The following is a 25,835-nucleotide window of genomic DNA, read 5'->3' as shown; positions in this document are numbered from 1 at the left end:
GTCCTGCGTCTCCTACTCTGCTCACTGGTTTCCCCAGCAAGCACTTTGTTAAATCACTTGCCTGCGTATCCTCACTTCAGGGTCTGCTTTTGGGAAAACTGTCTTAGACCTAAGTCCACTAGGGAGTTTTGTAAAACATGCTTCTCCACACCTCCTCGGAGGGCAAGTGCAGGGATGGCAGAGGAAGCTTGTCTTGATGTTGAGGTCTGTGTACTTCCACTGTTTCCAAATAGATGTGTCTGGGAAGGCTCACAGCCAAGTGGGATCTGCTCAAAGAGCATCAAGGATGGGACGTGAGTAGGTAGAGATAGTGAAGGGTACACCAGGCAAAAGTGGGAATCTAGTTCTGCTATTAACTAGCTGGGTTGAACAAATTAACTCATAAACTAGCTATAAAATGGGAATGGTCCTAGTACCTGCTAATAGGGTTATGGTGAGGAAGTCCATGGAAAGCTCTTAACCTAGGGCCTTGCATAGTTAAGCACTCAACCAATGCTATTATTATTACCCTTGTTCTTTTTTAAAGATTTATTTATTTGACAGAGAGAGAGAGAGAGATCACAAGTAGGCAGAGAGGCATGGAAAAGAGAGAGGGGGAAGCAGGTTCCCCACTGAGCAGAGAACCCGATGTGGGGCTCGATCCCAGGATCCTGAGATCATGACCTGAGCCAAAGGCAGAGGCTTTAACCCACTGAGCCACCCAGGCGCCCCTACCCTGTTTTCTTGTCCTACTTTATGGGTGCTTCTATTTCACCTCAAATCATTGTCGTGTATGTGCCCCCCCTTTATGCAATGATACTTTGATGGGCAGGAATCATCTTTGCTGGATACATAAGTCCCATGTGGCCTTACCCATAACAGATGCCCAAAATTCAGTAAATACTTGTGACATTTTAACAGAATTGACTAAGGACAGGGAGTGGGGAACAAATAACAAGAGAGAAAGATAGTGAGAGAGAGAAGGAGGAGAAGGACAAGGAGGAGGAGGAGAAGAGGAAGAAGGGGAAAAGGAGAACAAGAACAAGATGGGGAGGGGGAGAAGAAAAAGAAGAGGAAGGAGGAGGAGAAGAGGAGGTCAAGAAAAAAATTCTTCCTAAGGCTGCTTCTCCTTTCTTGGTTAGTTTTGAGGCAAAATACAGCCTAATCCTCAATAACAAAGGGCCTCATAGAGATCTTAAGCCCATTAGGACCTTCTACCACCCAAATTCAAACATTGTGCTTGAATCACTCTTATGTCACAGCCTATAAACCTTGTGTTTCCCCTTCCGGTAGTGTTCTGTGTGTTGCCCTTGAGTACAAGGACTTCCACCGCTGAAAGTTCTTGTTTCTTTACCTGCCACCAAGAGTCATCTAGCCTCATTCTTACTCATGTTCAAGGAAAGGGAAACAAGGTTAATACAGTTAAGAGTATTAGCTTTAGAGTCAGACACACTTGGATTTTAATCTTGGTTCTCTGGTCTTTAGCAAGTTCTTAAGTTCTCTGAGCCTCAGTTTCCTCATCTGTAACATGGGAATACATGCATCTCACAGGATCACTGTGTGGATGAGTAATAAGTTGTGAAAAGCGCTCAGCACTGTGTGAAAGTCCAGAGTGGGGGAAAACAAAAGCCCCACGCGAGAAGTAAGGCTTTGCAGGTTTTAATGTTTCATGACGGGTAACAGAGCAGTCTCCAGGGGAACCCCAGAGAGTCTGTTCTGACTTTAGAAGCACTTCCTGTGGACAATGGAGGGCCCTGCCTCGTCATACTCGGGCTTGCTGATCCACATCTGCTGAAAGGTGGAGAGAGAAGCCAGGATGGAGCCTCCAATCCAGACCGAATACTTCCGCTCTGGGGGAGCGATAATCTGCAAAGAATAAATGTGGTGAATGACGATTAGTGCCCAAGGGAATAGGGAACTCGTCCAGGAGATCCTCTCATCACAGTGCTGGGCTGCCCCAGATAAGGACCGCCTCCACCTTCAGAAACAAACAGGGTAAAACTTTGGGGTAGATTAGATTGTTGTTCAAATCTTTATTCCAGCCCTCAGTCCTCCCCCCCCATGGGAAGGGCACACTGTTTTGCCTTGTGACTTTGGGGTTGGGCTTGTATTTGCTTTGAGGGATGGGATGTTGGCCGATAGGACACAAACAGGAACTTGAAATGTGCCGCAGGCAGGAAGCTGTGCATCTGCCTTGATGAGAAGGGCTTCCCTTAAGAGGCTGCTGACCCTTCAGCCTGGGTCCAGGCAGGAGAGCTCTGGACCTGACCCGAGCTGGCCAGCCCGGCAGAGTTGCCAAACCAGGCCTGACTTAGACCGCTCACTCCCAGCTGATCTGCAGTTGCACACGTGATAAACTTGATAAACGTGATAAAGGTTATGTCCCTGAGATTTCACAGTTCCTTGCTCTTCGGCAATAGATGACCAAGACAAACATGGACAGGGACAGCACCTCTCTGTTCTCGCCTGGAGTTCGGCTGTGTGAACAGCTGAGGCAGAGCTTCTGCCAATCCTGTCAGCCAGAGCACTCAGACCCTGTCTTGAACCTCATCTGTTGATAGCCACCGGTAGCTAACAAGTTCTCAAGTTCAGAGACACATGGTGCATCCCTGCCACTGGGAGTCCCGAGCTTAGCTTCTAGAAATTGGTTGCCAGTTAGACAACTTTGAACACCACCTACATGTGGATCCAGAGGGACAGCCACTAAAGGGTCAAAGAATCCAGGGCAAGAAGAAAACAGGACACGGAACTGATTGTTTTTGTCTTCTTAGACCCTCTCTACATCTTTCCTAAGTTGCAGAGATCATGGATTTGCCGAAGAAGAGCTGTGAGAAGTTATCTTATTATTCAACCAGACAAAGACACTCGGTCGCTCTTTGGACTGATATCTCAAGGACCAGTACAGTCACATTATTGCTGTGTGGCTCAGGCTGTGAGAAGAGTCCTGGGCTGGGGTCCTCCGTCTCAGTGCCAACTCACCTCACCTCTCTTCTTCCATATCCTCGACATCTGTCTCATCTCCCCAGTTCCTCTACACAAATCTGGCTGTCCCATTTGGCTGGGCTGTTCGTACCTGCACGCACACACACCCTGGGGCACCTTTGCTCGGTCTAATTTCCCCTTCCTTGAGTGCCCTTTCCTCTCCTCCTGTCTTTTTTTTTTTTTTTAAAGTTCTGATTTTTTAAAAAAGATTTTATTTATTTGACAGTGATCACAAGTAGGCAGAGAGACAGGCAGAGAGAGAGGAGGAAGCAGTCTCCCTGCTAAGCTGAGAGCCTGATGCAGGGCTCGATCCCAGGACCCTAGGATGACGCCCTGAGCCGAAGGCAGGGGCTTTAACCCACTGAGCCACCCAGGTGCCCCACCCCTGCCATGTCTTATTTACATTGCCCTCTCAGCAATCATGTCTCCTGATTAGATTCTAAACCTTGAAGTTTGAAGGCTCAAGGCTTGAAGGCTGGCACATGCTGTTAAACTCAGGGCAGTGGGTCACAAATTGGGATATGCATGGAAATGCCTCTGTGTGTTATCGGTGTAGGCGATGGGGGCGCCCTGGATCTGGTGAGCCACAATCTGGGGGTGAGGTGGGATGTAATTAATGGTCCTGGTAAAAAGCCCCTGCCTTGGGCCTGGCGCCATGTCCCCAGTGTGGCAAGCTTCAGGAAGCGTGGCTGCCCCAGTGGCTCCCCGTGAGAAGGGCCCACAGGCTCCCACCCATTTTCTGGTAACCCGCTCTGCTCGCCTTTGCTGAGCACCATCCTCTAGGCAGGGGAAGCCCTGGGGCAGCCTTCCTTTGTGAAAAAGTTTCTTAGAATACACTCAGATGTAGCGAACTCCCAGAGACCAACTTTACTGTGAGACTTTGTAACTCTCAACCTATTTGTTATCTCTATTCAATTCCCAACTCCTTTTCTAAACCTGCTAGCTGCAAAGTTCCTAGAAGCCCTAAAAAGCTCTGTATGGCGCCTGGGTGGCTTGGTTGGGCTTCTGCCTTCAGCTCGGGTCATGATCTCAGGGTCCTGGGATCTAGCCCCACACTGGGCTCCCTGCTCAGTGGGGAGCCTGCTTCTCCCTCTGTCTCTGCCAGCTGTTCCACCTGCTTGTGTGCTCTCTCTCTCTCTCTGTCAAATGAATGAATAAGATCTTAAAAAAAAAAAAAAAAAAAAAAGCTCTGTATGGTTACTTGGGGACCAGAGGCTGGAGAGAAGCTGAAGACAAGAGGGCCCCTATTCTCACGTTCTGATGAGGCCCATTCTGCGCAGTGAGCCGCCTTGCTGAGTAGCGGCATGGGGAGGACGGGAGCCAAGAGGACACAACAGATCACAGGTTGCCCAGGAATCAAGTGATGTCACTGTGAGTCTGAACCAGAAGCCTGCCCCACGCCAAACTTTATCTCTGGAACTTTCACCCTCCTCTGGGGGAACACGCACATCCCTTTTAAAGTCTAAAGACAATGTAGCGTTGCTTCCTTCTTTTCTTCCCTCCCTTTCCCTCCTCTTGATTGCATCATCAGCCCCTCAATATTCTCTTCCTCCCAAATTCTCTCACCCCTTGTCATAGGACATCATAGGGTTACATTTGAGATCCCATGCTCTACATGTCCCCATTTCATCAGTGCCTGAGGAACATAATCCCTTGAGATGGAATCTGTCCCAGACCAGGAGAATGCTGAGCCCAGGAGGCCACCGATCTATGGGCCAGGCAGACTGACTTGGAACATCTCCCAGGCAGGCAAGTCTTTATCCCAAGGACTGAGTGGAGGGATCTGGGGGGCAGGACCCACCTTGATCTTCATGGTGCTGGGGGCCAGGGCTGTGATCTCCTTCTGCATCCTGTCAGCAATGCCAGGGTACATGGTAGTACCCCCCGAGAGGACATTGTTGGCATATAAGTCCTTGCGGATGTCAATGTCACACTTCATGATGGAATTATAGGTGGTTTCATGAATCCCGGCGGACTCCATGCCTACACAGGTCATAGTAAGAGTCAGCACCTGTCAACTCATAAATACCCACACCTCCAGCTCCTCAAGGGATCCTTCTGTTGTTGCAACTACCTTAGCTCAGACCCTTAATCACCTCCCAGACAGTTTACAGAATCAGATCTCCAGCTGGCCTTTGGTTTCTCCTATTCCGATTGATCATTCACATTGATCAGCTGAGGCATATTTCTAAGGGAACACTTTCACTGAGTCATCTTTTTTCAAGTTTTATTGAGTTATAATTCACATATCATAATATTCACCCTTCCAAAGTCCAGTAGTTTTTAGTTGATTCATGGACTGTGCAACCATTGCCAAAAATCTAATTTTAGAACATCTTTAACACCCCAAAGAGAAACTTCATACCCTTTGGTAGACACTGTGATCTTCCTCTTCACCCCTCCCCCAGTCCTAGGGGACTACTAATTTATTTTCTCTCTCTATAGACTAGTCTGTTATGGACATTTCATATAAATGGAATCCTACGATATGTAGCCTTTTGCATCTGGTGCCTATCACTTAACGGCGTGTTCATGTTCACACTGCAACCCATGTTTTCAAGGTGCATCTATGTTAGAGTGTGTGTTGGTGCTTTAATCTCTTTTATTGTAAAAAAAATGTTCCATTGCATGGGTATACCTATCATGTCATCTTTGACAGCCCCCCCCCTTATCTACAGGTTACATCTAGCTACCTTAGCTTGCTGCTGGGGCCTTCCACAGTGGAAGGCCTGTAGGCCAAACTAGTTCATGCCCACCTCTGGCCTCCCCACCTCTAGTCTTTCCTCCATGTAACAGTTTCACACTGAGGTTAGAGGAATCTCCCTAAAATACATACCTAACCTGGCTACAGGGCTGCTTCACAGCTTTCAGGGATCTCATTGCTGATATGATTAGCCACTACACTCTTGGTGTGGTCCAGCAACTCTCTACACACACACACACACACACACACACACACACTTCTCTCATCATGTCCCAAGTAGAATATGACCTTGCACACCTCCATGTCTTCACATGAACCCTTCTATCTGCCTTGAATGCCATTTGCCACCCTGCACTCCTTCTGCCCCCAGATACCATCGAATGATACTCATTCTTCAAGATTCTGCTCAAATGTTCGCCTTCCCTAAGAAGACTTTACTGATCTCTTAGGCTTATATCATTTTGTTCAGCTGCTATGTGCTACTGCTGTCTGTTAACATTTGTTTACAGGCACAACTCTTCCCACACAGTCCTCAAGAGAGTAGTTGTCCTTGTACTAAATAGTCTTGTACTTAGTCCTTGTTGCGGCCCCATCCAGTTGGCACTAAACATTATTTCCACTTTATAGATGAGAAAACTGAGGTTTGAAGAAAGTAACACGTCCAAGGTAACAGACTTTAAAGGGGCAGGATCAGGACCCAAGACCAGGTCTGACCCCCAAACCCATCCTGCTTACCGCTATGGGTTTTGGCCCCGGTGACTTCAATCCAAGAAGTGTTTTGTGTATTAGCCTTATTCTTAGTTTTATGTTATATTCCCTATTCTGCTTTTCTTTTATTTTGATTTCTCTATCCTTTTATTTAAAATTAGATTTTATCGGGGCACCAGCCTGGCTCAGTCAGTACAGCATATGACATTTGATCTTGGGGTTGTGAGTTCAAGCCCCATATTGGGTGTGGAGCTTACTTAAAAAAAAATAAAATCTTAAAAATAAATAAATAAAAGTTAGATTTTATCTGGTTATATTGTGGATGTGTTTTGGCCCTTTCTGGAAAAATATGGGCTATGTATGAACTATAAACAAAGTGTGCGTGACTCCTGGTGTTTTTCCCACTCCTCCACCTCACCCCCTCCACTCCCAGTTAGCAGGGACAGAGGGCAGCACCTCACCAATGAAAGAAGGCTGGAAGAGGGTCTCGGGGCAGCGGAAGCGCTCGTTGCCAATGGTGATGACCTGCCCATCTGGCAGCTCATAGCTTTTCTCCAGGGAGGAAGAGGAGGCTGCCGTAGCCATCTCGTTCTCGAAGTCCAGGGCCACATAGCACAGCTTCTCCTTGATGTCTCGCACAATTTCTCGCTCGGCTAGAAAGAGAAGAAATGACAGAAAGTAGATCCTCTGTTCTGTTAGTTTGTCCTACTTTGATCTCCATGAAAAACTCTTCTTCTACTTTGGACTTATTTTTAGGACAAATGTTAATTTTTCATTGCTCTTCCTAAAGTGCAAGTCCAAAATCTTAATTCCTAGGCAAAACTTCGCATGGGCTTTTCTCCTTGCTGTCTCTACTCTGCCCTGACAAAGCTACGGGCCTTCCTGAGGGCGTTACAGGACACAGTACTGGTACAGACGTAGGAGGATTTGTTGTGATCTTACAGAATCTAGGAAAGCTCCTGCCTAAAGTCTCCTCTTGCCTGGGCTGGGCACTGAGCCATGACAACTTCTTAGAAATTCAGACCTTATTTATTCCATGTGTCCTCAGAGAAACCATAAGTTCCCTTCAGTAACAAAATGCATCCTCAGATTTTTACTATCATTCAACCCCGTAAAAACCAGAGATAGCAGGTCCCTGGGGAAGGAAGGAATGCTGTGAAAGGGCACAGAAGGAGGCCTTGTCCCCATCCCGAAACCATCTCAGTTGGGAATCTTCTGCCATAAATAAGGCCGCCTTGACTATCTGTCTTGTCCAGAGGCCCAGTTCCAGCCTAGAATCCTCCCCATCTATCTTTAGAGAATTTGAGGATGGGGGCCACAGACTTTTCATCAGAGAACGTTTGGTCCCAGATCAGATTTGGTTTGAGCTCAAGTCAAAATCAGGAAACGGGCTGGATACCTGTGGTCACAAAGGAATAGCCTCTCTCTGTGAGGATCTTCATGAGGTAGTCAGTGAGGTCACGGCCAGCCAGGTCAAGGCGCATGATGGCATGGGGCAGTGCGTAGCCCTCATAGATGGGGACATTGTGGGTGACACCGTCCCCGGAATCCAGCACGATGCCTATGGAGAGAGGGGATAGGACCTATGAAAACTTCTTGCCTTTTGTCTTTCTGGGACCAGTCACCAAATGGTCTTCAACTACCATATTTTTCTCCAGCAGCTGAGAAAATTCACCCACCATAAGGATCATCAGTAATATTTTTTGTGTACTTCATTTATTCTCCCAAATGAGACTGTAGCCTTTTGGAAGGCAAGTAAAATATCTTCCCTTCTTGTATTCCTTAAAACACTTTCACAGTACTGGGGCACCTGGGTGGCTCAAGTGGTTAAGCAACTGCCTTCAGCTCAGGTCATGATCCTGGAGTCCTGGGATCGAGTCCCGCATCAGGCTCTCCGCTGACCCTTCCCTTCTCAAGCTCTCTCTCTCTCTCTCTCTCATTCTCTCTCTAAAATAAACAAAATCTTTTTTTTTTTTAAAGATTTTATTTATTTATTTGAGAGAGAGAGAGACAGTGAGAGAGAGCACGAGCGAGGAGAAGGTCAGAGAGCGAAGCAGACTCCCCATGGAGATGGGAGCCTGATGCGGGACTCGATCCCGGGACTCCAGGATCACGCCCTGAGCCGAAGGCAGTCGTCCAACCAACTGCGCCACCCAGGCGTCCCATAAAATAAACAAAATCTTAAAAAAAAAAAACCACTTTCACTGTACTGCATATCTGTCAATGTGCATCTTAGTTGCCGACTCTTTAAGGGAGACTGGATAATTTGCATATCCTTCTGGCATTAAACTAACCCATATGCACATGCATGGAGAATGTTAGATCTGGAAGGGACTATAAAAACCAGCTGATGTGAAAAAAAATTAACATTCCCTACTGATGAAACTCAATAAACCATGGAGGGAAAGGAGCTTTTCAATATGATAATAAATCTCTCTCAGTCCAAAAGCCATATTGTAACTGATGGAAAAACAGTATAATATTATTATTGCTTTATTATTTAATATTGTCCTAGATGTTCTAGCCAAAGCAATATGACAGAAAATAGAAAAAGAGATATTATCAAAAGGAAACAGAATTGTCATTGTTTGCAGATGATGAGGCTGTATACCTGGAAGACCCAAGAGAACCAAGTGAGACATGATTAGCACAATAAGATGGTTCAGTAAGGGCCAGAAGCAAAATAAATACCCAGGGATCAGGAGCTTAGACGTGTACAAGGGCGTTGATCAGAGCATATTTTGCAATAAAAAATAAAAACCGGAGATGACCATAAAGCCCGGCAGTAGAGAAATGGTAAAACAATCGAGTAAGTTATAGAACCATCACACATTCCCCATCACTGTCCTTGTCATCAGCAGTGAAATTATCTTTTGTGTTTGCCCTGCTCCCCCTACTAGACCGTTGGCTCTGTGACGGCAGGGCTGTCTTCCTTGTTGGTGTGCAGCCATGGGCTGGTGTAGTCTTTGCCCCATGGTAGGGAATAATGGACAAATACCTGATGAATGAATGAATGGACAAACCAATAATGAATACTTGAATGAATGAATGTTGAGCTATGTTCATGGAAGTTGTCAAATCCCCATTAGAAATTGCTTTTTTTTAATTTTTTTTAAATTTTTTTTTTAAGATTTTTATTTATTTATTTGATAGACAGAGAGAGATCACAAGTAGGCAGAGAGGCAGGCAGAGAGAGATGGGGAAGCAGGCTCCCTGCTAAGCAGAGAGCCCGATGTGGGGCTCGATCCCAGGACCCTGAGATCATGACCTGAGCTGAAGGCAGAGGCTTAAACCACTGAGTTTTTTTTAAAGATTTTATTTATTTATTTGACAGACAGATCACAAGTAGGCAGAGAGGCAGACAGAGAGAAAGAAGGAGAGAAGCAGGCTCCCCGCTGAGCAGAGAACCCGATGCAGGGCTCAATCCCAAGACCCTGAGATCATGACCTGAGCCAAAGGCAGAGGCTCAACCCACTGAGCCACCCAGGCACCCCCCTGCCAATTAGAAATTGCTTTATCTTGAAGTTCCCTCTGTTTCCCTGAGCACCTTTCCATACAAAGGGCACACAGATAGCCACATCACAAGTTCACGAGCAGGAATATTCCAGTATTCTTGGAATAAGCTCAGGGACTGACTGCTGTGAGGAAAACGGCCCCTGCTGTATATACTGGTTATGCTTGGTTCATATAAATCCTTGCCAGCTCCACCGGGTAGACCTGAATGCATTCCTTTCTGTTACCCCTATGCAGGGTTTTCCCTGGACTTTGGCTGTCCCTTTGATTCTCCTGAGCAGGAAGCTCTGCGGGAGCCCAGCTTTCTCTTCTGCCCCCGCCCAGAGTCAGGAAGGGATGGGATTACAGGCTGCTCACCTGTTGTACGGCCAGAGGCATAGAGAGAGAGCACAGCTTGGATGGCGACGTACATGGCAGGAACATTGAAGGTCTCAAACATGATCTGAAAGAACAATGCAGATATAGGGTGATCTGGCAGAAATCACAGTGCCTCTTGGCCCACAGGATGGTTTTAACCTTATTAAAGGCAAGAGGGCTGTGTCTATTTACCCCACTCCCGCCTCCCACAGGGCCTGGTATAGACCACGTATACAGCATGTCCTCAGAACTTGTTGTCGTCCTGATGCATGGAAGGGAGAAGGGATCCATGCTACATTCTTGTGTTCATGTTTAAGACTCTCTGGCCTCTTACCTGGGTCATCTTCTCCCTGTTGGCTTTGGGATTTAGGGGGGCCTCTGTCAGCAGGGTGGGGTGTTCCTCGGGTGCTACCCGCAGCTCATTGTAGAAGGAGTGGTGCCAGATCTGGTTGAGACAAAAGTCAAATGAGCCAAGGAGATTCCTAGAAAACTCTAACTGGCATGCTCATGGTGGGGGAGATGACACCTTGTTCATAGCACGGGCTGGGTTCTAGAGAGGAGACCTCCTCACCTCTGGAGTGGAATCCTGGCAATTTCTGCTTGACCTTTAGAGATTATGTTCCTTTCCAACAGGGGCCCAGACAGGACTCAGGCCTGGGGCCCAATATACTTAGCATACGGATTATTTCTATTTGAACTTCCCCCTCTTCTGTCTCTTCCCACCTTCTGCCCCTGGGGGTGGGGGCCAGGCCAATCGCATCTCTCAGTATTCCTTGTATCCTGGCTTCTGGCTATGTCTGGCTGATGCAAGACACCAGCAAGAGGATGGGAAGAGGGAGAGATGTCCGGATGTTTCTCCAACCAACGGTGTGGTCCTCCACGAGCCCCACCCCTATGGGACAGCCCCTGTCCCAACTCCAGTGACACTGCCCCACTCCCATCCTTCAGGCTTACAGGTGTAAGAGTGTTCCTCTGTTCTAACTATATGGGTGCCTCAACTCCCCCTTTCTGGTTCCATAACTCTGCTCACACCTCTCTAAGTAGTCCTTTCTTAATTCAGGACAGCTGCTGAGTGTGTGCTCTTCTGCTGGGAACCTGACAGCTATGCTTGAACCGTCCCCTGTGTGACTGGCCAGGCTGGGGCTTTAGGGCAGCATTTCCCAACCGCAGCACTTTGACATTTTCAGTTGGGTAATTCAGCGATGTGGGGGGCTGACCTGTGCATTCCAGGAAGTTTGGCATATTCCTGGCCTCCACCCACGAGATGCCGGCAGCACCTCTCTAGCGATGATAAGCAATAATGTCTCCAGACATTGCCAGATGCCCCCCAGGAGGCAAAATTGCTCCTGTTGAGAATCACTGCTTTAGGGGAAGTAATTTCTTCCCCACTGCGTCCAGTGATCCAAGACGACCCAACAGGAGTCTGTATTTCAGAAGGGTTCAGCCAAGTAGCAGGGACCTAGGGCTCTGATTTCCTCTGAGGCGGGGCTCAGGGCCATCTACTTCCATTGTACTCATATAATTGTGGGCTCCTGGCTTTGGGCTAGGACGTTGCTAACTGTGGGGAGAGCAGGTAGGAATCAGATATGGCCCCTTGATCCTGGTTTCAAAGTCTGGAGGGGAGAAAGACACCCAAGATGATCACAAACACAGCTTTCATCTATTGTGTTTTTCTTTCAAGCACATAGTATAATTAATACATATATATGTATATTTTTAGAGTATACAAAATATATGTGTGTGTATTTAAATATTTATAATATTATATATGAAATATATAAATATATTAATCTACTTATTATATAAATATAAATATATTATCTATAGATATATATTTATAATATATATTTCACACACACACACACATATATATATATATATATATATATATATATATATTTTAGAGAGAGAGAGTGCACACACATATGAGCACTTGAGGTGGGGTAAGGGGCACATGGAGGGAAAGAATCTTAAGCAGGCTCCACACCCAGCATGGAGCCCCAGGCAGAGCTCGATCTCATGACCCTGAGATCTTGACCTGAGATTCTGACCTGATTGGAGATCGAGAATCAGATGCTTAACCACCTGAGCCACCCAGGTGCACCAGGCACATGATATATTTTCAGGAATTTCTTTAAAGGGTTCACACATGGGGCGCATGGGTGGTTCAGTCCATCAGGCTCTAGTCATGACCCCAGAGTCCTGGAATTGAGCCCCACATCCAGCTCCCAGCTCTGCTGGGGGAGGGGTGTCTACTTCTCCCTCTGCCCCTCCCCCAGCTCATGTTTTCTCACTCTCTCTCTCTTTCTCTCAAATAAGTAAATAAAATCTTTAAAATAAATAAAACATATTTTAAAAAATAAAGAGTTCACACATTGTTACTACTATGCTAAAACATATACTAAAGTATTTTGTCTATTATATTTTTTAATTAGACACTGTTAGGTCCATACAATAACTATACTCTATTTATTGAGCATGAAGTATGTTGCATGCCCTGGGATTATACTGAGTACCTAATTCAATTTCCAAAGTAATCTAATGAAAAAAGTTTTTCTTTTCTCTGTACAAATGAGGAAACTGAGGGTCGGAAGGAAGAACTCACTGCCAGGTCTCCCTGCCACGGACTCTGGGGTCTTTGTTCTTAGCCATGCCATGGTGCAAAACGAAAGCTACGGTGTCGTTTCTATTTATCTCACACCCAGAGTGCCTAGGTCTGGGATTTAGAGAATGGCAGGGTGCATTACAGATTTCACGGCAACATTCTTTACTTCTGGTCACAGTCTGTTCGATGAGCACTCTAGTACGCTTCAAAAGGCACTCCTTGCCAAAATAGGGATTCTCAGACAAATGTCAGCAGAATTTAGGAAAAGAATATTAGAAGGACTCTATTCACATTCCACACATGTGTTTTTGTGGATCACAAACTGCCATTTAAAAATTGCCCCCCACTTCTGTGTTTTCTTGCACACACACACACACACACTACACACACACACACACACACACACACACACACACATGCTTCCAGAAAACCCTAGAGAGTCCTACTTAGAATTTTCATTAGAGAATCAGCATAACAACCCAGCATGGATGCACCTACCTGAGGTCACCACCGGGAAAATGAAAGGGAGAGAAGCCGTTTGTGCCTGTAAGAGGCAGCCAAGGCATCAGGGCCTCCTCTGGGGGGAGCTGCTTGAGAGGCTGAAGCTGGACACTGGGTGGGACAGGCCCTCAGATGCCAGACAGGGGGTTAGGGATCTATTGTCCTTAATGAGGAGCTACTGAAGATTCCCAAGGAGGCGAGTGACACAATCTGTGTTTAGAAAGACAAGCTTTGCGGCAGCATAAAGAAATCACCGGTCCGTAAGGCGGGAGACAAATCAGGACACCACTGCAACCGCCCAGTGAGATCGGGTGGCAGCCCCAAGACAGTGGCCATGAGGATGGACAGGAGGGAAAGAAGGACACGAGAAACATTTTAAAGGCAGCTGACAGGGCAGAGACCGGTAGGAGATGAGGGTCATGATGATGCATTATTACACTAAAAGGGGGGCCGCCAATACCTTCTCCATGTCGTCCCAGTTGGTGATGATGCCGTGCTCAATGGGGTACTTGAGCGTTAGGATCCCTCGCTTGCTCTGAGCCTCATCCCCGACGTAGCTGTCTTTCTGGCCCATTCCCACCATGACACCCTGCAGTGCAAGAGACGGGGGAGAAGGGAGTTAGCTGAGAGCTCTACTTCAGGGGCCCCAGGAGGGGTCTCTGAAGAAGGACACGCATAGGACAGATATCTGACTTCCCTGGAGACAGGACAGAAAGAGACATCCACGACCGTGGAGGCAGTGAGGAGAGAAGGTGAAGGCTTTCCTGAGGGCTCGGCTCTCTTCTCCCTCCTAAGATGACCTCATTTTCTGAGAGAGTAAGGCCTTCCACACACATCTTCCTCTACTTCCACACAAAGGACTTGTCCTTGTCCTCCTCTAATACTTGCATTTTTAAGTCTCCAAATCTTGGCTCCTGCACCGCCCCCTCCCGTATGTGGAGATCCTCATGCTCACTTATCCCCCCCTTTTTTTTTTTAAAGATTTTATTTATTTGAGAGAGAGACAGTGAGAGAGAGCATGAGCAAGGAGAAGGTCAGAGAGCGAAGCAGACTCCCCATGGAGCTGGGAGCCTGATGTGGGACTCGATCCCGGGACTCCGGGATCATGACCTGAGCCGAAGGCAGTCGTCCAACCAACTGAGCCACCCAGGCGTCCCTCACTTATCCCTTTTCTACCAAGTCCGTCCTTCCTCGGTCCCTCCACTCAGATTTAATCTCTCCCTCCTTTGCGCTCCCCCGGTGAAGTCTTTTGACTCTATGCTAGCCTGTGATCTCAAGTTAGCTCACAGAGTATACATTTCTTAAAGGCAAGGGTCTTGTTTACTTGCATGTATTTTTAAAATTTTTCTTCCAAACCTACGAATCCTGCAGACCTGAGGCAGACAGAACACCATCTCTGCATCCCTGGAATGTTTTGCACTTGGTCCTGGGTATTGCTATTTGAAAAGCCTTGTTCTGTTAATCAGAAGAGGGTCTCCCAACCCCAACACACACACTCATACAACACACACACATACACACACCCAGAGAGCTCAGTTCAGTGTCCACTCTGCGGCACTTTCTCCTAGTGGCTCAGTGCCTGGGCTCCCGATGAACACATACCTGGTGGCGAGGACGCCCCACAATAGAGGGGAAGACAGCCCGGGGGGCATCGTCTCCTGCGAAGCCAGCCTTGCACAAGCCAGAGCCATTGTCACACACGAGCGCAGTGGTCTCCTCTTCACACATGGTGAGTGTGGCCAAGTGAACCAGGGGCTGGAGCACCTTAGGAGCAGGAGGGGAAGAGAAGTAGTCAGCCACTTGTCAAAAATCATGTTGGAGACAGGATTCTTGGTTTTGGAGCTTTAGTCCACCTCCAGCCAGGGCCCAGTTCCACGACGGACAGTTGGACTTCTTCCCTCAACCCTGTTGATCTGGGCTGCATTTTGTCCCTCACCCCCCAACTCCCCAAATTCATACGTTAACATCTTAACCCCCAGTATGTCAGAGTGTGACTGTATTTGGCGGTAGGGTCTTTAGAGAGGTAATTAAGGTAAAATGAACTCATTAATCTAACATGACTGGTGTTCAATATGACTAATTTAGTAAGATGGATAGCTTTATTGGATGAGGAAATTAGGACACAGACACGCACCAGAGGGAGACCATGTGAAGACACAGCAAGAGGGCCGCCATCTTCAGGCCAGGGAGAGAGGCCTCAGAGGAAACCAACCCTGCCAATGCCTTGAACTCAGACTTTCTAATTCCCAGAACTGTGAAAAAAATAAATGTGTCTGTGTAAAGATGCTCGGCCTCACTAGTGCTCAGGGAAGCACAAGTGAGATAAGACCATTTCATCCATCGTACGGTTAAGATTCAATAGGTGTTGGCAAAGGTGGGGGAAACTGGAACTCTGACTCGAGAAACACATAACCTTATACTTTGGAACTATTCAAAGGTCCAAATTATGGGATTCTACACTGAAGTCAAGAGAAGAGCCAGGCCGATCTATAGGGATTAAAGTGGATAGTTTTCTAAACCATTCTACTCAGTGAGCAAGTCGCAGAGTATAATGTTTTATGTTATAAAACAATCTAGTGAGTTCTTTTTAATTTTTTTAAAGATCGCTTTTATTTATTTGACAGAGAAAGAGAGAGAGAGTCCACAAAAAAAGGGTGGGGATGGGAGAAGCAGGCCCTCTGCTGGACAAGGAGCCTGATGTGGAACTCGATCCCACCACCCTAGGATCGTGACCTGAGCCCAAGGCACACGGGTAACTGACTGAGCCATCCAGACCGCTCTACATTGAATTCCTTTCAAAGAACGAAACAATGTTGTTTTTTTCATCATTTTCTTTTTGTGGATATGAACTCATAGCAAAAAACGAAGTCTCTGACAGAGCACCCTGATTACCTCTGGAGGAGGCAGGGACCCAGGAGAGGAGGTGCTGGCTTATAGCTGTGATGTTTTCATTTTTTCCCAAGGATACTCTATTCGCATATCTTTTATAATAAAAATCAACAATATAACATGCCATTAAGGGACAAACGATGCAGTGGTTCTAGTGAAATTCTCAGTCCTAAGGGCTGAAGTGCCTCAGGGAGGAAGCCCCTCAGAGGAGAGAGGGTTCCGGCCAGGAAGCACCGCCCCTGCCTCTCCCCCTGGAGAAAACGGAAGCTTCCCAGCCTGGGGAGTCCCTAGCAGAGGGGTGGGGGTAGGGGGGGTGGAAGTGGGAAAGGCACCAGCCTAGGGCTCAGGGAGGCCAATTTTCAGCAGTCCAGAGGAGGGGGAAGGTGACCCCTGAGGAGGAGGGCCCGTGGGAGCTTCATTCAGAATATTTGACCACAGGTGGGAAGGAGATAAGTGCTACAGAGACCTGTGACCCTGGCCCCTCCATGGCCTCAGATGAAGGTGGACAAAGTGAAGAGGAGCCAGAGCCACAGACCTGTGAATATGAGGTCAGAAAGGCTAAGTCGAGGCTGAGCGGAAGCTTCATAACACAACTTTAAAGCTGAAAGGGAGCTCTCCCTGGTATGCTCCCCAGTGATTCCTCAGTGAGCCCGACACCATGTCTGGCACAGACTGGGCTCTTAAATCTTTGTCATCAAAATAAATGAGTGAAATAATCAGTGGATGTACAGGAGAAGGACATGCAGAAGAAAAGACAGAAGGGGAAATCAAGGTCTGCAACGAGGTGGAGACTAAAGGAAAGCACCCTTACCTCGCTGCTTCAAACAGTATCATTTCTGGTCTGAGCAGTTTCTGGATGGCAGAGATTATCCGTAACTTCCCACCATGTTAGAGAAGTGGAAGATGAAGAACCATCAGAAGACGAAAGATGGGCAAAGTTTGTTCCAATGTTCAAAACGGGAAAGAAAGCGGATTTCTAAAACCTCAGATACTCTTGAATGCAAGGTAGGCAGGTTTCCAGAAGGCACTGCTAGAGAACGTGTTATTAAAGAAGCAGTGATTTCTCGGGGCGCCTGGGTGGCTCAGTGGGTTAAAGCCTCTGCCTTTGGCTCAGGTCATGATCTCAGGGTCCTGGGATGGAGCCCCGCATTGGGTTCCCTACTCGGCAGGGAGCCTGCTTCCTCCTCTGTCTCTCTCTCTCTCTCTGCCTGCTCGTGATCTCTCTCTGTCAAATAAATAAATTAAAAATCTTATATATAAAAAAAAGCAGTGATTTCTTATAATCAGTAAGGGTTTACCAATAACAAATGTTGGCAGACTAACAGCCTTCCCTTTTCTTCCCAGGACCACTGTGGGCTGGAAATGCAGAAGGTGGGAGACATTGAGCTTAACCTGATCTTGGCATCAGACAAGGTCTCCTGTGATATCTGTATTGACAAAGCCACGTGGTCTGAACAATCAATCAGTTAGGCATATTTACAGCTGCCTGAGTTACTGTCACTGAAAGGTGTTAATTTAACGGACCATCATCAACCTGGAGGCCACAATATCCCTCAGGGCTCCGCTCTTGGTCCTTTGTCACACATTTTTATAAAGGCATTGCATGAGAATACGGAGCACAGGCCCATCAAGTTTCCAGAGCTGGAAGAGAGTGTAATATTAAATATGCCACATGGTAGAATCAAAACCCAAGAAGATCTCAAGAAACAGAGACATGAACCGAATCAAATAATATGAAATTCAATATTTCACTGAGTAAATATGAGTTTCCGCATGTGAGTCTAAATGAGCAAACTGTGATCGCTCTTGCTCAGCCTCCTGTGGATGGTAAGCAGTACTTTAGTTGACCAGCACCTCTGGCTGGAATACTATAACCGGTTCTTGGGGCCACCCTTGCTGGCAAAGGTGTGGGAGGTGTGTTTGCCTTCATGAGTGTCAAACTGTACTGCTTTTCAGAAGGGGAACTCAAGAAAACTTATCCAAAGTCTTAAAAATGTACATATCTCTTGACTCCACAAAGGCACTTTCAGGAATTCATCCTTGGGGACCAATCAGGGGTGGGTGCAGAGATTTGGCTAAGAGCTGATTTATCACAGCTTAAAAAAACCAAAATCAGAAGCATAATAGATTGGTTTGTAAACTAACTGCCAGAAACCCTCATGCAATGGAGAGAGCAGAATATTTAATGGAACAGAAAAGGTGCAAGGTGCATTGCTAGGGGAAACATAGCAGAATATTCCATGGTTCCATTTTTGGTAAAAATGATTTTTAATTTTGAAAAATGTGGAGCTCTTCATATAGATTATCTATTTAATCTTCACAAAAACCCCAAGGGAAGATATTTTTATTTCTATTTTGCAGATTTGGAAACCAAGTCTCAGAGAAGTGGAAGAACTTGGCCCAAGGTCTCTTCGCCAGGAAGAGGCAGGGCTGGCATCAACCAGGACGGGTTCCAAAGCCTGAAGCTTGCACCTTCCTCACCACCTTAGGCTGTCCTAACTTCTCCATGTTTGGTGCTTTTGCTTCTGCCTCTCTGTCTCTCTAGAGCTGTTGGCAGCAAAAGCCCTAAACAAAAGGGTCTGTGTTCATTTCTCTCTCTGAGCCTCTGCACCCCTCCTATGCCAGGACTAAGTCTGTGTTTTATGTGGATAGTCTGTGATTTATGTTTATTATAGCCCCTGAACCTAGCTCAGTGTTAGCACCGAGTAGGTGCTCCGTAAAGGCTGGGTGACAGTCCCACCACTTGAACAGCCCCTCCCAGACGTCTGCCCCTGGGATCCCTGTGCCCCCACAGTCCAGTCTCATGACAGCTCGCGATATGGACCTGATGTAGAATCACCTGGAGGTGGTTTTCTTTCTCTTCACAAGCTGCTCAGCAAACAGCTGTACTTCCCTGCTCTAGCAGGTGGTCCACCGTGAGAAGAAAACAACCCCAAAATCTAGACGGTGGCCAAGATGCAAGGCTGCACCTCCATGACGGTCTCTCTCGAGGGTCCCCTCAGCATCTCTCTTTCTGGTGTGGTTTATAATTCAAGCCTGCCTGGCTTTTCAATGAACCTTTTGTCTTTCCCTGAGCTCCCCTCACACAGAGAGTGTTGGACTTTCCCAAGCAGAGCAGCGGCTAAGAGAAGACACAAAGCAACTTAAAGCTGTCAAGTCAACAATGTGGTTCTGAAGCACTTTAGGTGGATTTAAATTTGCCTTTTTGAAGTCAGAATCAAATGAGAAGTGAGAAAGGTGAAGGCAGGGTCCGGCTGCTGGCCCAGAGTGGGGCCTCCATGGGGCCCCAGGCTGCCCAGGAAAAAGGCTTTTACTGTGGAACCAAGCTCTCCTGGAATGTCCCTGCCAGGAGAAATTCTAGACCTTCCTCAGCTGCTTGCTGGTAATCTGGCTGGGCTCGAGCATGTCAGCTGAACCAGGGCCAAAGTCACTGTGGTTTCCTGGGGTCACAACCACTTTCTGCTCTGAGAAAGTCAATCACATTGTTCTGGCTCTTTCAACACGTACTACATCTGGTCTTCACTGAGGACTTCACAAAGTTACAAACATGGCCCCACCCCTGCCCCTCAAGGTGGCCAAAACCCAAAGACATAATAGGTGCAAAGAATTTGTTCACTCACTCATCTCCCTGGCCACCCTCAGGCAAGTATGAGGGCAGAGATGTTAGCCCCCCAATCTGTCACTCTGAAGGAGATAAGATCTGACTTCAGAGTTCCCTCCAATTCCCCTTTCCTTGCCCTTCTCCTCTCTCAAGACACCTCCTTCCCATGGCCCTGTCCCTGGTCTTCCGCTCTGGACTTCAGTTTCCTCAGCTGTAAAATGGAAAGGATAACCTCTGTCTCCTGGGATGATGGAGCAAATGGAGTAATGGAAGTAAAATGGAAATTCTCTATAAATTGTAAATCAGGGCCGGCAAACTCACACTGATTTTTGTGTGTCCCGCCAGCTAATAATGATTTTGACATTTTTTCTTTTTTCTTACATTTTTGTTATTTTTTAAAGTAACCTCCATCCCCAATATTGGGGTTGAACTCGTGACCCCAAGATCAAGAGTCATGTGTTCCACTGACTCAGCCAGCCAGGTCCCCCTTCACATTTTCCAAAGGTTGCAAAAAAAGCCAAAGGATAATATTTTAGGACCCAAGAAAACTACATGAAATTCAAATTTCAATGCCTATAAATAAAGTTTTATTGGAACACAGCCACACCTGTTCAGGTACATACTGACTGCGGCTGCTCTGCCTATGAAGACAGCTCTGAGCAGTTGCCACAGAAACCTTTAGACCTGCAAAGCCTAAACTTTCTATCTGGCCCTCCTCAGAAGAAGTATGCCAACCCCTGCTGTAAAGGACTGGAAAAAAAAAAAAAAAAAAGGTTCCTATGATCTCTCTCTTACCCCTCTCCATCAGAACTTGCTCCCAGAATGAAGTCTGTCATATTGGAAGGAGCTGAACCACCCACTTCACAAATCAATGATTATTGAAGGGATGATAATTTATGCTGGCTTCCAAAGACATTTTCACTTCAGTGCAAAGTTTAAGCCCTAAGAGGAAGGCCTCTCAGATGGTGAGACTTCAAACAATAGTTGGAGAAATATTTTGCAGTGAGGGCTTTGAATGACATTAAGCAGCTGCCTATAACAATCCGCATACACACAGATATCCACACAATTAGAGAGCTTGGCACAGAGAAATAATTTAACAAAAAACACTCCTGTGGCAGAAAATTGTAGCAGCATCTCTAATCAACTTTATGCTATCTTGACCTGGTTGATAGGCAATTAATTAAATGAAAAATGACTTCTGTTTTGTAATGTTTCTGATCATCAGGAATCTGGGCATGTTCTTTTACTTGGGCCTCTCACTCGCTCTCCCGGCTCCGCTCCAGTCCAGACCCCTCCTCTTGAGCTCCAGACCCTCGGGACCAACTGCCTGCGGGGTACCTGTACCGCAGACCCCGTGGCACCTTCACTTCACTCCACCTACGGATACTTCGACTACTTCGTCCCTCAGCCCCAGCCTCGCCCTGCAATCCCGCCTCAGAGAATCGCACCGCCCCCCTGGAGGCCACGCCCAACACCCCATTCCTCCCACCTTCCCCCCACCTCCCTCCCAACCAATCCTCAGGTTCTTATTTCTACCTGGGCACCACCGCAGGCCGGGCGCTCTGGACCCTCAGTGCGCTGCGGTAGGGCTCTAGCCCCGTTCCAGTCCGGACTCTTCACAAATGCCAGAGCAGACCCTTCGAAGGGCAGGTCTCTCGCGGTCACCCTTCTGTGGTTCCCCATTGTTTAATCCCTTAGTGTATGAAGGCCTCATAATGCGGCCCTGCCTGCCCCTCTGACCTTAGTTCTCCATGCTTCCTGCCATGACATCTAAATTCGGTGGAACTGAGACACTTAAACAGTCCAAAGACTATGCTTCCCTGACACGGAGACTAGTCCTACTTCAGGACCCAGCTCAGGTACCCCTTCCTCCAGGAAGCCTTCCCTGATAACTCCTGGGCTAGGCGAGGGCTCCTCTTGGACTGTCTTTATGTTTGTTTGTTCATCTTTCCCAGTGATGGCAGAAGCCCCTCCATTGTCCCTAAGGAATAGGAACAGTGCCTGGCACATAGTAAGTACTCAATAATGTTGCTGGAATGAGCAAAGGGAAGGAGGAAAGAACTCTAGCCTCACGTCATGATGTCATATTGCCCATTTGCTGTCCCAGACCTGTCCACTGCTCATTGCAATTTCTCCAGTGCCCATCCTTCTCCACCAGAGGAAGTTCCATCTCTTTTTGACTCTAAGGGCTAACCTCAAAGTCTAAACTTGTTCAGATAGTAAAAGCAAGTGCTTACAGCCTCCCTGTATGTATAAAGTGTGGTCCCAGACCCGCAGCCTCAGCATCACCTGGGAACTTACTAGGAATGGAGATTATCCAGCCCCACTCCAGCCTACTGAAATCAGAATCTGGGCTGGAGGGTAGGACGGTCCATGTTTTAACAAGCCTTCCAGGTGCTTAAAGTTTGAGCACTCAGGGCCAGGCCCTGAGGGTACTGAGCTGAGCACCCTGTAAACGTATTATCTTATTTAATCCCCACAACAGTGCTGCTGAGTAGATGTTATTACTAGTACTCCCATTGTACAAGAGAGAAAACTGAGGTCACTCAGTAACTCGGGCAGCTGGGCAGTCTGACTCCAAGGCCTCCACCACTGCACCAAGGTGCTTCAACCCTAAACAGATGTTAGCAGACTCTGGTCACCAGAGTGGAAATAGCCCCTGGTCTCATTTCCCTCTTAATTATATTTGTGTGTGTTTGTGGGGCACAGGAGCAGTGGATGATGGCTTTGGCGGGTGAGACTTTTGGGCAACACTCAACTTCTCTAGGCTTCATTGCCTTCAGAATGAATTAGATGGCTCTCAGATTTGTTCATTTGTTCCTGCCAGAGCTAACAGAGCTTGATGCCACAGGACACTTGCCCCTGCCCCAGCCCTGACTTCCAACATCCCCCAGTGACCCTGGAGCCTTCAGGGTTGGGAAAATTCTCCATTCATCTCAGCCAATCATGGAGCAGAGGACAGTGAGAGCCACAGGGGACTGAAGAAAATACACACCTATTCCCAACACAGACATCTCACAGACACTGGGACCATTGTCGGCTTTGATTTAAAAACACCATGAAGAAGCTGTTTCCCCACCACCACCACCAAAGCCTCTGCTCCCCTAAAACAGCCTCTCAGATATTCAGAGTCATGACAAAGGACACGAGCGTATAGCTCTGCACTGGCCCAGGCGAGCAGGGTCAGTAGAGACCACTGGTGTTATATCCTGTCCGCCACCTGATCAAAGGGCTGTCCAGGAAGCCCTGTGGCCAGAAATGTCTTTTCCTGGAAGGCAGCAGCGTGCCCACAGAGTGCCTTCACGTGTGATCTGGGCCCGCGTCACGGAAGCTAGGCCAATCTGGAGGCGCCTCCCGCACCCAGGGGGCCAGGCGACCTTGGAAAGGAAGGGCTGGCCCGAGGCTGTGCAGTACTCACCGAGTGGACGAGAGGTCCTTCTCCCAGTGTCTGAGGGCTGCTGTGTCTTTGGCATAAATACCAGAGCAATATAAAACCCCAGAGGCGGATCTTCTTTAAACAGAGTCCCTAAAAAGGCCAGCTGACGGTGTGTTAACAATATTACCATATAAGGTGGTTTTTTCAATAAATCGGCCTTGGGGGGTGGGGAAGGGGGGCTGGGTAGAGTGAATTATCATTTGAAAAATGTATGCAAAAGGACTCCAGTGGCAACAGCTCTGGTGCTGGCGGATTTGTTCCTTTTTTGCTGCACTTGCATCAACAAAACTCACACCAGGCCTTATAAGCTGCCCAGAGTGAGGCCAGATGCAGCTCTGCTCCTGGAGAGAAGAACCATACCAAGAATGGCAGTGGGCCTCCTCCCTCCACACCTCCCTCCTCAGGCCCTGCCGCCTGCAGCCCCCCTACCCTGGGGTCGGCCTGGGACAGCCACGCTGTGCCCCCAAGTGGGTGTAATTGTGCCTTGTCTGGTACCAGCCCAGGACAGTGAAAAGCTGAAGTGAACTTGCCATCCATAGCTGGGAAAGAAATCCCATGGGCCCTACTCACCCGCTGCCCCTCACACAAGCTTCTAAAGGCTGGGCTGAGTCAACCTGGACACCTTAAGCCACCTCTGGATCTTCACTGTCCCATATTGTTTTCCTTACCTTACCAGATTCCCTCTGCCAGTTCCCAAGTTTTGGGAATTACAGACCAAGGGAACTGCCTTAACACACCTAACAAGACTCACAAGCTTGTTCCGCGGTGGTTCTTGCTCTTCGTTTCACAGTTCATGTACTCTTTTGGGGCAGCGGTCTCATTTCCCACACTGTCAGCCACCAGCTCTGTGGCATGTTGTCTCAGCTCCACATTCCCACAGTCCTTACACCTGATGCCTAATCCAGACTGAAATTACCGAGTGCCTCTTGGACATCCCCACCCAGATGACCCTCCTAACCTGAACCCTTGTCCCCTCCCCTCAACACTAGTGTGCCTCCTGGCTTCCTTACCTCAGAGTCTTTCCCTTTGGTCCTTCAGGCTAGCAACCCCAAGTCAGTCTAGACGCCTCCCCCTCCCTCATGCTCCACAACCAGCTGGGCTCCCTTCTTGGTGTCCTCCCCTCCGGGATGCCCCTCAGCTCTGCCTCCCTTCCGCCCCTTTAGCCCCACTCTGCTTCAGGCTCTGGTCCTGACACAGCTTCCTGACTGGCCTTCCAGACTCTACCCCATCTTCAAACCCAGCAATTCCCACGTGGGGTCCCCAGCCTGCCTGGAAGGCAGCGTGACCATGGCCTGATAACCTGTTAGAAATGCACATTCTCATGCTGCACCCAGATGGAGGGAATGAGCAACTCCGGGGGTCCTCAGGATACCTACCCTTCACCAGAAGAAGGATGCATCGAATACCTGCTTAAGGTGTCCTGGGAAGCCCCCACCATGACCCGTGACTCAGTCCAAGTTTAAGGAGCTTGTGTGGGGGTAGCACGTGAGCAGGACGCATGGGATTTCTTTTCCAGGTACGAATGGCATTTCCCTTCAGGTTTGAGCTGTCCAGACAGGCACAACTGGACCCACTCTGGGGACACTGCGTAGGAGTTCTCCATGGTTTTGGTGTCCTGGCACAATGGCCTGGGGCAGGTCTGTGTTCCTCATGAACTGAGGATTAACAGGAGGGTGAATAAGGAGTGAGAGAGATTAGAGGGTAGGTTAGGGAAGGCTTTACATGAGGACCTGTGATTGTCCCCGTGGGGAAGGGACACTGTAGCCATCATGAGGTATATTTACCTTTTGGTGATTGACCTGAGTGCTTAGTGTGAAGCCTAAACTCCAGGCCCAATAGGAATCCTCCCTGAATGTTTTAGGTCCCTGCAAAAGCCCTCACTAGCTGAGGGGGCATGCAAGGCAGCAGACAAGGTGGGAGCTGTCCAGCAGGAACTCAGTGCTGTCAGTCCTCACTGGTGGAGGCGGCAAAGAGCTAGTGCCCAGGTCACGAGCTCCTCCCCTGAGTCTCCCTCCATGGGTGGGGACAGGAATCCAGTCTCTTCTCACCCAGATCGGGAATCTAAATGGGGGCACCATGGGACACCTGGGTCGCTCAGTTGGATAAGGATCTGACTTCGGCTCAAGTCATGATCCCAGGGTCCTGGGCTGGAGTCCCACATCGGGTCCCCTGCTCAGTGGGGAATTGCTTCTCCCTCTGCCAGCTGCTCCCCTGCTTGTGCTCTCTCTCTCTCCCTGAAAAATAAATAAATAAAATCCTTTAAAAAAGAATAAAATAAAATAAAGGGGGCATCGTTTCCCTTCACAGTGTCAGGGTTGGCTCTTTTTCCTTCTAAACATTCAGCACTGAGGCCAGGGCGGTCACACCTTGTTGGCACAGTTAACTGATAAACAATAAAGAGTCTGTGATCAAAGGGGTTTGGTCATGATTCAGGGTCCAAGGAGACCAGAGATCAGAAAGGAAAGCTATCTGAATAAACTGAAACTCTTAGGAAATTCTTAAGGAAGTGCAGCCTGACTTGACTTTGACGGAGAGAAGGGATGGAGGGGACAGAGGC

The 25,835-nt window shown here is 47.9% G+C and overlaps 1 protein-coding gene across 1 annotated transcript; it reads right to left on the bottom strand.

The window, feature by feature from the left end:
* Positions 1 to 1,622: 1,622 nt before the first annotated feature.
* Positions 1,623 to 23,338, bottom strand: ACTG2 (actin gamma 2, smooth muscle). Its single transcript, XM_044261406.1, has 9 exons — positions 23,261 to 23,338; positions 14,952 to 15,113; positions 13,810 to 13,938; positions 10,578 to 10,688; positions 10,244 to 10,328; positions 7,773 to 7,934; positions 6,835 to 7,026; positions 4,763 to 4,944; positions 1,623 to 1,845 (listed from the first exon to the last, which is right to left on the bottom strand). Exons 2-9 carry the CDS (start codon positions 15,075 to 15,077, stop codon positions 1,702 to 1,704), a joined length of 1,131 nt encoding a protein of 376 aa, XP_044117341.1. The 5' UTR covers positions 15,078 to 15,113; positions 23,261 to 23,338; the 3' UTR covers positions 1,623 to 1,701.
* Between the last annotated feature and the right edge of the window lie 2,497 nt (positions 23,339 to 25,835).

This window comes from Neovison vison, chromosome 8 (genome assembly GCF_020171115.1).
Source record: "Neovison vison isolate M4711 chromosome 8, ASM_NN_V1, whole genome shotgun sequence".
Lineage (NCBI taxonomy): Eukaryota > Metazoa > Chordata > Mammalia > Carnivora > Mustelidae > Neogale > Neogale vison.
The sequence above is the reverse complement of the archived record's forward strand: the minus strand, read 5'-3'. Positions and strand labels throughout refer to the sequence as shown.

Excerpts from the sequence above, each read along its gene's own strand:
- ACTG2 (XM_044261406.1), bottom strand. The coding sequence starts at position 15,077 with ATGTGTGAAGAGGAGACCACTGCGCTCGTGTGTGACAATGGCTCTGGC. Across the intron at positions 13,939-14,951 it reads TGGGGCGTCCTCGCCACCAG|GGTGTCATGGTGGGAATGGG; the intron begins GTATGTGTTCAT and ends CTTGCACTGCAG. Across the intron at positions 1,846-4,762 it reads CCAGCACCATGAAGATCAAG|ATTATCGCTCCCCCAGAGCG; the intron begins GTGGGTCCTGCC and ends TATTCTTTGCAG.